The 15310-nt window shown below is 37.8% G+C and overlaps 1 protein-coding gene across 3 annotated transcripts in view; it reads right to left on the minus strand.

Annotated features, from left to right (window-relative positions):
• SLX4IP (SLX4 interacting protein) overlaps positions 1-15310 on the minus strand; it is a 76398-nt gene that overhangs the window by 24429 nt on the left and 36659 nt on the right. For all 3 annotated transcript variants that reach the window (XM_057423302.1, XM_057423304.1, XM_057423303.1), the window contains exons 3-4: positions 14349-14438; positions 11194-11317 (exon numbers count right to left, since the gene is read on the minus strand). In XM_057423302.1, the coding sequence (XP_057279285.1) occupies positions 11194-11317; positions 14349-14438 (214 nt within the window). The remainder of the gene's footprint in view (positions 1-11193; positions 11318-14348; positions 14439-15310) is intronic.

A 15310-nucleotide genomic window follows, 5' to 3' on the forward strand; every position in this document is an offset into this window, starting at 1 on the left:
AGCTTGGTTAAAAACTGTCTGCTGCCACATTTGCATATTGAGCTTAGCATCTTCTCCAAACCGGCCAGACACAGCTGTATCCAAATGGAGCAATTTCACTTACATCACTGAATTTGTTGCAGTGACAAAAGTAAGGTAGATTCTAACTGAAATGAAACACAGACACTGTGATGGTGACAAGTTTGATTTCCAGGGCACCAGGGAATGCACGGTCCCTTTCATAGCACATAACTCTTTCAAAAAATACGTCCTTTCACCCTGTTTCTGGGTTTTTTATTCTTTGAGGATATCCATGAGCTTCATAAATTTTTTTGATGCCAAGAAATACTTTAAAGGGAGGACTTTGAATTTTACAATACGAAGCAGTCTCTTTCAGCACAAAAACCCAATCAAAATGTGGAAATGAGCTTTTAGAATGGAACAGACATGACTGGTTCCTCTCACTGTTCATTAGAACAACATAATTGTGGGTGCCAATACTATGATGTTGAAAGATTTTAAAATAAAGTCAAACCCTTCACAGGTCTCCAGGCTCTACTTTTTTTCCCTGGCAATAGGAAATAACTTCTGCAAAACTTCTTCCCTGAGAGGAAATGGTTTTAACCCTGTAGCTCCTACACCTGACAAGACTTTCATCTTCAACTGAGAACAAGGTCTCTAGGCAAGGGTAACTTTAAAAAGTCAGGATTATATTGCATTACATGGCTACAAGTCCTCTTGGTTTGGTGAAAAAAGCCCAGCAGTCTGTCACTGATGTGAGTCTGTCACTCATGACGTGAGACAATGAGAGAGGTAAAAAAGCTCATAGAAGCGGGTAGCTTCAGCAGAACTTCAGCTGAACATGAACATGAAAAGGTTAGATGTTCTTGTCCATGTCAAGGAGGTTGGAACTAGACAATCTTTAGGGTCCCTTTCAACATTAACTATTCCATGATTTTATGACTCGAAACTGATCTTGACATATGGCAGCAACAGATGTTGTCTCCTGGTAGGATAGCCTGGTGGAGCCAAGAGGTGGATGCTCATGGTCATGAGTCTTCTTTTCTTCTACCCTATCATCTAGAGGACACTTCAAAAGAAAGTGAGTTCTAAGAGACACGTGTGGACTTGAACCAGCATGTGTTTCTCACAGAACAAAGCAAGCTGTGCCAGAGGTTCACAGATTTTTGTCTTTTCACACAACAGACTCTTGTTAGGTTTATAACAGCTCAGAATATAAGGAAATTCTGGAGCATAACAAATAGGTGGAAAGTCACCACAATGGAGTCTTCTGTATTTTCTCTTTTTAAAGGCTGGCAAATAGCCTGTAATTAAGTCAGTTGCTGAAAGGCTCTATTGCCAAATAAATCTCAATCTCCTTCTGCTCTCACAAGCTCTGATGCAAAGAGGACACCAAAAAGACAAAGAACAACTCATGATTGTGATCAGAAGATCAGCTCTAACAATGAAGCAGGTGCCAGATGTGGTGCAAAGAGCTAGAGACTGACTGCAAAATCATACATCACAGAATAGTTTGGGTTTGAAGGGACCTTAAAGATCATCTAGTACCAACCTCCTTGATATGGCTGCTACAAATCATTTGTAACTGCTCATTTTAGCTTACTCAAGACCGCAGTGCTATAACGGACCACCAGCATGATGCAGCTCAGTATCTTGCAGTTTCTGGCATCACTGTGACAGATGCTAAGTCCAAAAAAGTACACAGAACATCCTCTTTCTCAATATTAAATAACAAATTTGAGGTCTTTTATAGAAAAGGCCAAAACCCATGAGCCTGTCTTCTGTCATGGGAAGACAACTGAAAAGAGCAGACAGGCACTGCCCATATCCTATGACCCACACACATGCAAAAAACAAGAAAGAAAACTGCCCTCCCTGAACTACTTACACAGGGAAAGTATGAACAACTTCTCTTCAGGAATTGGCTTCCATCTCTCTCTGGACAGATTTCTGTAAAGCCTTATACAAATTTTCCAAATATAAACAAACCCACAAAAATGTTTGCAATTTTAAAAGTGAATTTTCTCTCTACCTTTGTCATATGATAATGAAACTCTAGAACAAAAGAACAAAGGAAAGTACTATTGTGTAATATGGTAACATGGAAAGTTCAAAAGACATTCCTATTCATATTTAACCGTGAAATTACACCCGCAATTACTTCCAGTTAAAAAGAAAACAGAAAGAACTACAATGATCAACACATATCTATTATGATTTTGTTCTTCCTTAAGCTGTAATGACAATTTTTGTTTTTCTTGGACTGCTGGGGACTTTAACACTGAGGCTTTCAGGGAATGCAAGGGTTAAAGATGTGCAAAGCAGATTTTCTCACAGTTTAAAGAGAGCAAAACAACACATTTAGGAAACCAGACAGCTAAAAGGTCAAAACGTTACACTTCCAGGTCACACTTCTGGTTGCAATTAAGTAAATTCCTCTAAGCATTTCTAGGGAAAACATATTTCTTTTAGGTTTTCTTTCAAATCCCTATTCTTTCTTGCTTAGGTTGTAACCAAAATAGTATTGCTCTCTTTAGAAACATTTAATAAAGAGCACTTTCTTTTCTTTTACAGGAATCTGATATTTCAGCTCAAAATAAAATTCAAATCCCTATTTTTTTTCCATTTTATTTAACATACAGTTGAGCTAATTAAACAGGCAAAAGGAGCTATCAAACCTGGTTAATTTTAAATATAGTCTTTCTTTTCCCCTGAGGAAATCATATTTCCCTTTCCATCCATGTTCACGACCTCTGTTTAATGAGGTTTTGTTTGGATTTTCTGGGACTATTTTTTTTTATTAAATCAAGCTATTTTTCCCTTCCTATGCAGTTACATGAAATTGCCTCAAACCTGTGATGCTGACAACGGTCCTAATGCAAAACGCTTACATGCCTGCTAAAACATATCATAGAATCATAGAATGGTTTGGGTTGGAAAGGACCTTAAGATCATCCAGTTCCAGCCCCTCTGCTGGACAAGGACACCTCACACTAGATCATGTTCCCCAAGGCTCTGTCCAGCCTGGCCTGAACACTGGAGGCATGGAGCATTTGCCACTTCTTTGGGCAACCTGTTCCAGTGCCTCACCACCCTCATGACTCCTATCACTGCCCAGCAAGACCACTCAAGTCTAAAAACACAGAATTTCTGTCCCAGGATGAGATTTTCAGAGATCTTCCTTTAGAAGTCACAAACACAGAGCCACCACAGCTGCACACAAACACAGCATGTTCTGCACATGGACAACAAGCACTTGCTGCACAGGAGTGCAGTGTGTGTGTGTTTTGTAATGCACAACCTGGTATGCATCTGAACAACACAACCCACTATGCATGTCAGCAAGTAATATATGCAATCATAGGTACCCAAGCTGAAAAAAAATTGAATCTTAAAGGTATACCATACCTTATAAAAGATGTAACTAAACCCAAAAGATACGACCAGATTCAGACATTATTTGCAAACACTTTACTTCAGCAGAATGCATGAATTATGCTAAGCTGCTGTCCTGGGTTCAGCAGTAGCAGTCATTTTTCTCCTCCTTAGTAGCTGGTGCAGCTGCGTGGTTCTGAGTTACTGACTGGGCTTAAACCACAACAGCTGCCCTCACTATCCTGGTCTAGTGGAAGTGTCCCTGCCCATGGCACAGGGGTTGGAACTAGATGCTCTTTTTAGGGTCCCTTCCTAGCCAAGCCCATCCAGGCAGCACAGACTTTGAGTTACCCCATACGCGTATTTGTGAAGGTCAGACTGCTAAGGCAAGTCAGGTTGATCATACTGACCGAATAATTTTTTCTCTAGTATTTTAGACATTCCAACACAAGGAATCTGAGCATTAAACAGACCACAGAATCTATAAAATGCTTCCAGTAGAAATCCTATTTGCCATGTTCACAAAGGATAGGAGAAGATAATTCAAAGTCAAGCTTACTCTTCAGAAGATCTCAACTGAAACAGTCAGCATACAAACCCCCCCTCTAAATCTATCTGCTATCTATTCCAGCTGTGCCTAGTGCTACTGGTCCGTAGAAGCTGCACGCTGACACTCTATCCTCTGCATTCCTGCTTCCAAGTGACTACAGAAGCTTTACAAAGCTCTACAGAACACACAATAAAAAGTACCTTCAAGAGGAACACATTACAAAGAAGAATCAGACAGTCAAATAAGAAATGGTAAGTGCTTAGGGACAGATTTTCAAAATCACTCCATGTGGATTCCAAAAATGCCGAATTTCCAGTTGGGACAAACAGATGCTCAGGGCTCTTTGGCTCTTTCAAAAGGTAGCTGTGTTTCGCTGGCCTAGATGAGAGTCACTTTGATATTCTCAAGTGAATATCAAGTCAGAAATGAAAGGTGGGGTTCATCTTGCCTACCTTACATCAAACTAATATCCCAAACCTCATTTTTACCTGCTGGAGGTTACTTGCCTCTTAACTTCTAGCCAGCTTTGATAAACTGAAAGATGAGGTATAATTCCACTCTGTAAATACACACAATTAATGGATACTGACTTTTTTGCCTAACTATATAATGAAAACTCCAAAGATAAACTTTAAATTTGCCTAACAGAAAAATTACTATGCAGAAGCACTTGGATGCTATAAAAGGACCTTTATAGCTTATATAGGTGTACAAGTCAGTAGCTATCAACCTTTGTGCATGCATGCAGGTGTAAAAAAACATCTTTTTTCTAAATACATGCACTTAAAGAGTAATTTTCATAGTGTTTTTTTTTTCTATTCATCAAATATATGGAAACAAGAGATAAATGATGGAAACAAGATGGAAGCAAGAGAAAGAGCCAGGATGAATGAAGGCAGGTGATAATTAAGGGTTAGAGGTCAAGGCCTTTCAAAACCAACACCAAATTCTTCTCACAAAAATACACGTTAAACAACGCTCCTATTGTTTTAAATAAATACTTCTTTTCAAAACAATACTAACTATAAAACCACTTTATTTAGTGCATCTTTAATACAAATACACTATTTCATTTCCTATCCAAGACCATAAATAACTTCACATGGGAGCTGCAGCTAGGAAAGAAGTGAAGTGAGGAGAATGCATTCAACCCACCTGGTGCTGCAGCTGCAAAAGTCTCATCTAAGATAGGGGTAGCAATTGCTGAAGTCTCTGCAAATATCAGTGTAGTAACAGGAAAAGTAGATCCTTCAACCTAAAAAGCGCAGAATTTTCTCTGACGATCTGTGGAACCCACCAACTCTCTCTGACACACTGAGTTTTCCATATATAGTGCAGGTTTTGTTCCACAAAAGCACAATGACAAGCAAGGCCATACTGGATAAGATCAAAGGTTCATATAGCAAAATGCTTTGCATATAAAAGTCACTATAAATGGCTACAAGGAGACTAAACACAAGAACAAAGCACATGTGTTTATTTCCTCAGTATTCTCCCAGACTCCAAGCACTCTCAAGTCAGGCCTTTTTTGAACCAAAGGAGATTTGTGAATCCTGTACCCTCCCTGGATTACTCTCCCATGTTTCTCGTGGACTCAGCGTAAGCTTTTAGCATACCCATCATTCTTTGGCGAAGAGTTCCACAGCTCTGCTAACTACCACGGTGCTTCCAGTACATTCATCTGATGCCCTCTCGCTCTCAAATTGGAAGAGAGAATAAATTATTTCATAGATCTCTGTTGCATTCCCCTTAGTTCATGTATTTTCCAGGCTAAGAGTCCTAGCACACTTAACTGTTTCCCTGTATTTCCTAAGTTCCCTGCATTGCATTTCCTCATGTTGCATCATCTTTGCTGCCCTTCTTGGGAGCTCTTCCCAATACTATAGTATTATAATCTAAGGTACCAAAAAAAAAAAAAAAAAAAAAAAAAAAATCACTAAAAAAAACTTTCCCAAACAGTGCATAATTATGTGGGATTTTGCTTTTGTCAAACATCTTCTACCCTGAGAAAAGGACAACCAACCAAACAAAAACTCAGATACAAAACCTGGAATTTCTGGAAGAAAAATGCTTTGGTGAAAAAAGAGATGCCTTTATTTTTTAATTAAAAGCCTAGCTGGCTTTTAAAAAAATGGGGGGGGGGGAAGTAATCTAAAGCAAATACAGAAAATATTAAGTACAAGATACAAATAAAAATGTTTTGCGTAAGTTATTGCGTAAGTTACTGCATGCTTCAGGGAGCTGTGAGACTCTGTCACTGACAGATGAATGCAAGTTGAAAGTTCACAAAGATGTACAGGACTTGGACACAAATCCAAAGTCAGCCCATTGTAAAGAAGGTGCATCATAATTCTTTTGAGAGACAGAAATTACAGTGTGCAACTACAAACATCAAAGTTCATTTAAAAGACTTCTGTCCTCCTCAGTCCCCTCTGGTAGCTAATGTGCCATAGCCTACCTCCAGTTTGCTCTTTAAGCAAGATAAGTGAAATTATTTTGTTAAACCCAAAGAAAACTTGGTTTCACAGCAGAGGAGAAAGAGTAAACAGCTGAGAGGGTGGGAATAAATCAGTTTTGCTGCTACAGGATTGTAACATGGAATATACCCTATGAACATCTTACACAATTCCCATTTGACAGTAATAGTGCACACTCCCTAAAGCAAACTAGGGCAGTCTGAAAAGGGTGTTCTCCTTAAAAAAAATCATAATGTTCAAATTAGAATGCAAGGCCAAAACAGTTTGGAATATTTACCATCATGATTTATGGTATGGGTTTTATGTGCTTACAGGAGCCAAGCACAGTTTCATAAGCAAGAGAAATTATTTTCTTATGAAATTACATGTTATGCATTTTTTATACTAAATAAGACAGGAACTTTAACTCCAGATCTTTGTGAGGCTGAACTTTTCATAACAGTACTTACACTTCTTCCAGTTTCTCATTTTACGAAGCTTATCAGAAGTTAATGTCTAAAAATGTAATGACTTAAGAGTTCTACCTGTTAATAAAGTTCAATCATTTTAGCAAAAAGCAGCTGAGGAAAAAGATGGACAAACACACACAGAGGGAAAACATGAACACAGTAAGCCCTGTTTCCTTAGCAAACTTGGTTAAAAGTATAAAAACAATATACACAATCCCAGAGACAGCAGATAACATCAAGCTGGGAGCTCACTGTGCCACGTGACAGCATGCCCTCTATTATTTTCACTGTAGAAGAGACTGTACAATAAAAAATATCTGAAATCAGAGCAAAAATGTTCTACCTTCAAGCCAAGAAAAACAACATGGATGCTAGGGAAGGCATAAGAAAAGATTTGAAAATTACTCATAGGATGAACAGTCAACTTCCTTCTCTCTCAAGAGGGGGAAGAAATGAGTTTACAAGCTATCTCCTTCCTTCTTTCCTTCCTTTAATTTCTAATGTGGACATTTCTCCTAGCCATATTTTCTCTCTGTGTCCATGTTAATTTTCCATGGTCCTCCCTTTGTCATTCTCCTGTATTTAGTGCCTCCACTCAGTCCTCAAGCCTCTTGTTTCCTAATTCTCATTGCTCTTAATCAAAACCAACCACCTTCTGCAGAACATGAAAGAAACAGGCTTTGCTTTTAGCTAAAGTCTACAGTAGGTGACCATTATAACACTAACATGCTTAACATCATCACTTAAAATCAGTATCTGTTACTAGCAAAAGTGCTGCCAAGTGAAAATGTGTGGCACATATATGTTAAAAATATTTAAAGATTATGTATCTGTAGAGTGAAGCAGTGGGGTTTTTAAATGCAAGAAATTCACTAATATGTGGGGGGTGGTTTTGGATGGCTTACATTGAACTTCAAATAATGCAAGTGAACCATACCTGATCGATGCCTTTTTTGCATGATTTTGGCCTTGAAAGTTGGATGCAGGCAAAATGAAATCTTTAAAGATCTACCCCACTTTACTTTTCTCTTAAAAAAATAAAATAAATCAAAATCAAACACGTTTGGACATTAATTAAACACAGGAAACAGAGAGTTTATACCAAAGCCTATGTCCAAAGACTAAATTAAAGCTTACTTTGGCAAATTGTTCATACTGGCCATTTGGGAGGGGTGGGGAAATTGTTCAGACAGAAGGAAGAATAGGAAGAACTTGCTTGTCTTGGCTACTCTCTCTCATTTTTCCATTCTTTCTTTCTTTCTTCTCCTGTGTGTAACACCCACAGATTTCCTAATGAGATGGTATGCGACCCACCACACACTGCTCTGTGGGTGTAACTTACATGAAAAAGAAATGTAAATTAACACGTAACTTGCAAGGTTATTTATATTATGTGCCACAAAACTGAAAGGTGCTATTAAATAATATTGATATTAAACATAATGTTAATAATAAAAAGAAATTGATAGGTGAAAATTTTCTCTTCAAAATAGGTATGATAGATAGCCAGCTTGACAACAGCCTTCTCTGCTCAGCAGATCTAGACAGCACGATGAGATCTGCTGATCAAAGTAAAGGAGCTTGGCTTCTATTTCTGAAGAAAATCCTAATACATCATGTTTTGATATTGGAGGGAATCTAAAATCTTACTAATACTGGTCTAATAATTCTGATTCTAATAAATTTTGAATACATCCTGCAATGCGGGGAGCAAACTAATTATAACTGACCTGATGCAAGTTCAAATAGGGGTGGAATGCTGACCTGGGATACTTTAAGTAGTAAATAACCAGCTAATAAGCATTTTAATGTTCCTTCTATAGATACACTCTTCCTTAAACAGTAGGGGTTTTACAGTAGTGAAATTCTAAATACAGACTTGCATAATTCTGAGCAAAAGAAACCACAGTCAGTCTGAAGAGCTCAAAAACTTTTAATAACCTCCAAATGCAACAATAGCTGCAAGCTTACACATTTCACAAGCAGCACCTACAATATGCGCACAGAGTTAGCCACATATCAAGCTTGGGCATTTCTTTGTATATTACAAAACAGTGTCAGCCAAACACTGGCCAGCTACCTTGCACTTCATCTGTTTGTGAGAAAACACAAAAGCATCTCATTGCACTCCACAAACAGACCCTGTGATTCTAGAGAGGAAGGCAAAACACATGAGGTTTTGGAGACACGTTTGCATGGCTCCAAAACCATTCATTGGAATGATAACTGCTAGAGACTGCTAGGCTTGTGGCTCACCTAAAAGGGTCAGTCCCTTAGAGGCTGGTCCCAGTTGCTCCAGTGAACACCCACCTATTCTGTTATTTCCTTCTCAGGTAAGAACAGACTTGAATGTAACTTGAATAAACTTGATTCTTGGACACGAACAAAGCACTCCTTTCTTATAAATTACAGCCCTGAGCAAAACAGGCTGAGAGAAGAGGAAAGAGTTGGATTTGGAAGTTAAGTTCAACATGAATGCTCGTTATCACAGTTTTCCTCCTTTATTTCTTTAGTGTTAATTTAATGATGGTGGGATTAACTGCAGATAACTGATGGAACGGGAATTCTGCCTCATCCAAAGTAAATATTCTTTAATCTAAAACTGTCACAGATATTACTGTTGATCTCCTCGAGTGCTTAATGTTGATCTCTCATATCCTTAAGTTTTTCATTTTCAGGAAATAAGGGGGAAGAGCCAAGCAGAAGATCAGTTCACAACCCTGGGACAGACTACCAGTGTTTTTACTGAAAACTTCATGCTATAAAAGAGAATCCAATGCCCTCCCAAATTAGTGTTGTATCTGCCTGCATATATAAAAAGAATTATTATGTCTGTCAGTTTTATTGAACAAAATCATTGTTTTTGGTTTTGAGGTAGAAAAAGAAAATGCAGAAAAAACTCACAAATCTCATAAATTCTGATTCTACCTTCTGTAACATTCCTACGCTTTCACCGTAAGAAAGTTCAAACTGTTCTCTCAAAACCAGAAAAGTACAGGGATCTGAAATCTCATGCATTTTATAAACATGAATAATGTTTTAAAGGGATAAAATGTAGTTACAACTTGCACGAAAAAAAAGGGCTTGGAAAGCCTTTAGTGTCCTGAAGCACTTTTTTGCTTATGCGGCATTGTGCTGCTGTGGGTGGGAAAAAACCCTCCTGTCATGCCATAACAATCTGGCTCCTGTCTATGCCTCAAATTTTGCAGTAAGCAGCCAACCATACAGTATTTAACCTGTGTTTATTAAAAACGTTAATTATTATCGATAACAGTATTTAAAGCTGCAACCATCAACTAGAATTCTATAGGATTATACCTTTTCAATGACCAAAAAGCTTAAGAAGCAAAGAATTTTTCAGAATTTAATATAATATACATTGAATTCAAAAATTTCTATCAGTATTGTACACTGTAAGTACGTAATTGCATTCATTGTGGAATTCATATTTCAGTAGAGAACTATTTTCATATATTTAAGGAAACATGAGAAACTGTAGCCAACACAAGGCTTTACTACTGCAGCCCTTCTTTTCTGTGATGTTTATAACATGCTCCAGACTGGTAATAAAAAAAAAAAAAAAAAAAAGCCATTATTTCCTAAGAACTATTTAAAAATCAATTGCTTGGGTGATAGAACACCAACAGATAAGCCTATCAAGTGCAAAACTTACCACGATGGCCACAACAGCTAATGAAGTAACATGAAACAAAACCTGGCAAGACATTTAGCCCCAAAGCTGATCTAATATTAGAGCAGAAGCTACACTGATCATTATCTTTAGTTTAAAACATGCATGTACTGAAATTGCACCTATTAGTCTCACCACCTTCACATACAAACAACATCAAAAAAATTAGGTGAATGCTCTTACTACTGTTCTTTGCACAGTGACTACTCCCAAGGTCACCGATGCTATTGCCAAGCAACAAATGCTGTTTGTCACATCTTAGCATCTTATTAAGGCTGAAGAGATTGTTAGAAGAGGGAAAAGTAAAGATATTATTTCTTAATTAAGAACTTCTAAATGTTCAAGTGAAAAGAAGAATTAATAAGCCAGCAAGATTTCCATGTATTTTGGAGGACACAGGATTATACCATTTATTCTTTTTAATTCCAATGATAGGCTCTTATACTTAAATTCATTTTTCAGTAACACAGAAAATTGAAAACCACTTGTTTTTTTCAATAAAATTTCTGAAGTAACTTCAGACCCAAACACCAGCTATTTCTGGCTTCTTGGCTTTCATGATGGCAAATTCCTCACAGAAAAAACGTAAAGAACAGCAGTTTCCACCTATACTGTATGTTACTTTACTTCACAATAAGTCATTTATTTTACCAGTAAGAAACAGAGGACCAGATGGTGCACGTTCCATTGACTTCCACTGACCACGTCCTTTAGGTGCCTCCAAGTACTGTTTGACCCTTGAAGTAATCACTTCCTCTAGCAGCATGCAGACGTTCTGAAAGAGTAACCATCGGCCTATTTAGATCTATATATGCATATGCCCACAAACACACAGCAGAAATGAATACAAAATCACTCCCTTTCACATAAAAAGGAAAAACAACATCTGCAATTAAGTACTGAGGTATTATACAAATGTGAGAAACACACTTTAGAAAATATGATATCAGGTATTTAAGCAAAGAATTAGTAAAAATCCTTGCAGATACTGTCAACACTGTATTTGTCTGCAAGAATCCTTATCAACCACAGCAGATACCTTGTTTCAATTTGGGGTAATTCTGGGGCAAAGACTTGGAGCTGATTAGGTCACAGCAACCTAATTTCTCTAGTTCCTTTTGATTTTTCTGCTCCTAAATATAACTGTTCATATCTTTTCATACTTCCTTCAGCAAAGCGTAAGGAAAACCACATAAGAACAAACCCTTCAGCCAGAATAACCATAGAAGAAATAAAAACTTGGAGAAAACACGAAAAATTCTCTCTTGAATACCAGAATAAGTTTTCAAATTAATACATCCACACTTATTTGAGATTTTTCCCACAGTATTCTCATTTTTCATTGTGCACAATAATGTGCTCACAAAAATGATAAATTGTGGCACACAAAAATACCATTTTACCTTTTTATAGTGTTTGGACAAGAGACAAAATTGTTTTAGTAGACTCTAAACTAACATATCTTGGCTTCAAATTTACTTTTGATGAATAGAAAGCATGTAAAGCAACAAATCTTTAACATACTGCTCTGAATGAAAACAATGCACATACACTGGTCAACCAGAAACAGTATTTTCTCTCCTTACAGTAAGAAATACCTTTTTCCTTTCTGCTTGAACAGTAGAATTATAAAACACTATATTTACTTATTCTTCTGTTTAACTCATTAAAGTGATCTCATTACGCATTCCTTCACAGGATTATACATTCAGGTTAGAATGAAAAGGTCTAGAAAGCAGTGGAAACACAACGTGCATTTAATTCCTTCTGCAACAAAAAGGATGAGCATGCCCTTCCTTAATTTATGTGTAAAAGAATTTACTTGTTATATTTATGAAAGTATTATTTAAATTCAAGAACTACATTTAAAAAATGTATACAAGCGTCGGCTTTGAGATAATAGTCTGTACGTACTTTCAACCACTGAAAGAACTTGTGAGACCTTCTACATAGATGGAGAGGGACCATAGCAGTGACATGAATTAAAATCAGTTCTTGAAGTACAAAGATAAAACATTGACTTTGCTATTCCAGGGGAAAAGAGACAGACAGCAAGGCCAGGAAAATCTGAAGGGCAGAGAAAGGGGAAGGCTCCCAATGCCTCAACCTGCATCTCCCAGCAACCCTGAGATGGGTCTATGCACAACACATGCGACACCAGCGTGCAAACCATGGTTGCCACAACACCCAGTGAGACAGCGCAAACTCTTATTTCCTCCTGCTTATGGGCACTCATTTAGTTCCCAGACTGCTGTATGTGCCCCATGTTCCAAGCAGGAACTGGCTGCTCCCTGCTCCTGCTGGGACTGCAGTGTTTGCTACGAAGAGCCTCTGATTTTCCTCCGGGGTGAGCAGGGAATCAGCAGAAATCATGTTTGTGTTACAACAGAGCTAAGAGGCATCTGCTTTTCCCACAGACAAGCAAGAGAGCTGCACCACCATGGCTATTTTCGAGAAACAGGAAAAAAAAAAAACACACACCACCAAAATGTAGAAAACTGCTTGTGATGAGTATGTAACAGCTCCCCTAAAACACATATAGGCATAATCTGCCTCTAAGACCTCTTTCTTCCCACTTCAACTAAGATTCTGCATAGGACTTTCAGGAAGAGAATTCAAAGCTATTGGAATCACACTTCTGGGTTGCTGAAAATATGCAACCTTTGTACTTCACTCAAGATCTGCGGTCACAGAAATGCAATGAATGCTGCCCTGTCATGCCTCTTTATTAAGTCAATCATGAGCTAATTTCCTGAAATTCGTATCTTTTGTTTTGGCAGTCTTACAAAATACATTTGGAAAACACTTAAAAGTCAGATAACCAGGATAGTAAACCTGGTTATAAATAGAAAGGGGTAAGGAGTATTCAGTTAGTCAAAAAAAAAGAAGTCGGAAAGATTTCCCCTATTTTCTTCCTTCTCAGCTTAATAAAGCACAAATTGGATGAACCACACACTTAAATATTCAGCTTTCTCTCCCTCGGGATATTCATCTATTGTTTCTTTTAATTCTATTGAAGTGTATTACTTTGAGATGTTTGGGGACGCTCTGCAGTGACAAGTTAATTCTGCCATGATTAGGAAAACTATCTGCTGAAAATTGCCGTAACGGAGACTTGCGGGAAAGTCCACAGGCATCTCAAACACGTCCTGCGCTCATTTTCAACAGAAAACTTCTCAAGTTCCCACCCAGGCTGAAAGAGGGGAAAACTCCTGCCAGTAACTCATCACAAGCTTGTAGCAGAAATCACGAAGAGGCTGATGAATGTTACAGTCCTAATTTTGCTGCTCACTTGATGCACTGATTTTCCCATTTTTCAGCTGTTGTCAGGATAAAGATAGTTTCTTTTCCTACGATGCAACAGTTCTACTATAGTTTGTCATTATGTTTTCCTCCACTCTCTAAATGCAACATCATTCATACTTCTCAGAACAAGAAACAATTAATAGAAAGATATTCCACCAACAAACTCTGTAAAAACCATACCTGTCACAATCTGTTTCATATCACTGAGGGTAATTTACAAACATTCATGAGAAGTATGTTTTTAAAATTAAAAGTCAAGGCAGAAGAATGAGAACAGCATGCACACACACAGAGTTTAAAAAATTAAAAGGCAAATTGAAAGTGGTCATTAGTGACTCAAAAAGCACATATGGCTGACTTTGGGGTCCCACAGCAACCCTTGATGGGTAGGTATAACTAACAATGTTCTCATAACACTGAAAAATCCTGAACAGTTCAAGGCAATCCAACTTTTTCCCTGCAGCCACATGCTTTTGAAGTAGGACTGATATTTGCTGTACCTCTTTCTCATGATCTGAAAACCAGCTGGTGTCTTTACTGGAGCCTTGAGGCAAAATATGAACATCCACCAAAACAGCAAAGTTCCCACACTGGAAAAGAAAAAAAAAGAAAGGAGAAAAAAAATGTTCAACTGTAGCTGCTGGGAAGCACATGTCAAGCAGGCAGGAGGAAAACAATCAGGTAAGCACATGCATCTGATTCAGAGATACAACAGGCACAACTTGAAACTGTGAAAAATTATGAAGTATGGAGTTACAATTTCACCATTGTTTTATTGAGCTTAATGAGAAACAAGAGCATCAGACCTATGTCTTGGATTGCTCACTGAAAAGCTGAAACAGTAACAACAAACACATGGAATTTTCTTCTGCTAGATGCACTTTTAAATCTGAGTTCTAGGAAATGTTAACAGGTGAAGAATTAGCCATACCTACACCATCTCCCATCATTCTGTTTTCTGAAAATGTAGTACCATACTAATAGTCTAGTTTGCATTTTAAATTTATTAACTCCTTAAAAAACTCAGCTTCTTTAGAAGTCTCTCCAAACTACTTAATGTAAAATCAGTATGTTTAAAGAACTTATGGTGACTACCTAATATTCATTTGTCACTTAGCAAATACTATACTTGGAATGGTTAAATGATAACAAGGCTAACCTATTAATAAAAACTGTATCATAGAATCTTAGAATCATCTGGGTCGGAGAGGACCTTAAGATCATCCAGTTCTAACCTCCTGCCATGGGCAGGGGGGCACCTCACACTAGACCATGTCACTCACCCAAGGCTCTGTCCAACCTGGCCTTGAACACTGCCAGGGATGGGGCATTTACCACTTCTTCAAGCACCCTGTTCCAGTGTCTCACCACCCTTCACATTAAAGAACTTCTTCCTTGTATCTAACGTGAACTTCCCCATTTTAGCTTAAACCCATCACCCCCTGTCCTATCACTACAGTTC

Source organism: Pezoporus wallicus, unplaced genomic scaffold (assembly GCF_028554395.1).
Source record: "Pezoporus wallicus isolate ANWC-B61680 ecotype Strahan unplaced genomic scaffold, APGP_CSIRO_Pwel_v1 contig_4191, whole genome shotgun sequence".
NCBI classification, from domain to species: Eukaryota; Metazoa; Chordata; class Aves; order Psittaciformes; family Psittacidae; genus Pezoporus; species Pezoporus wallicus.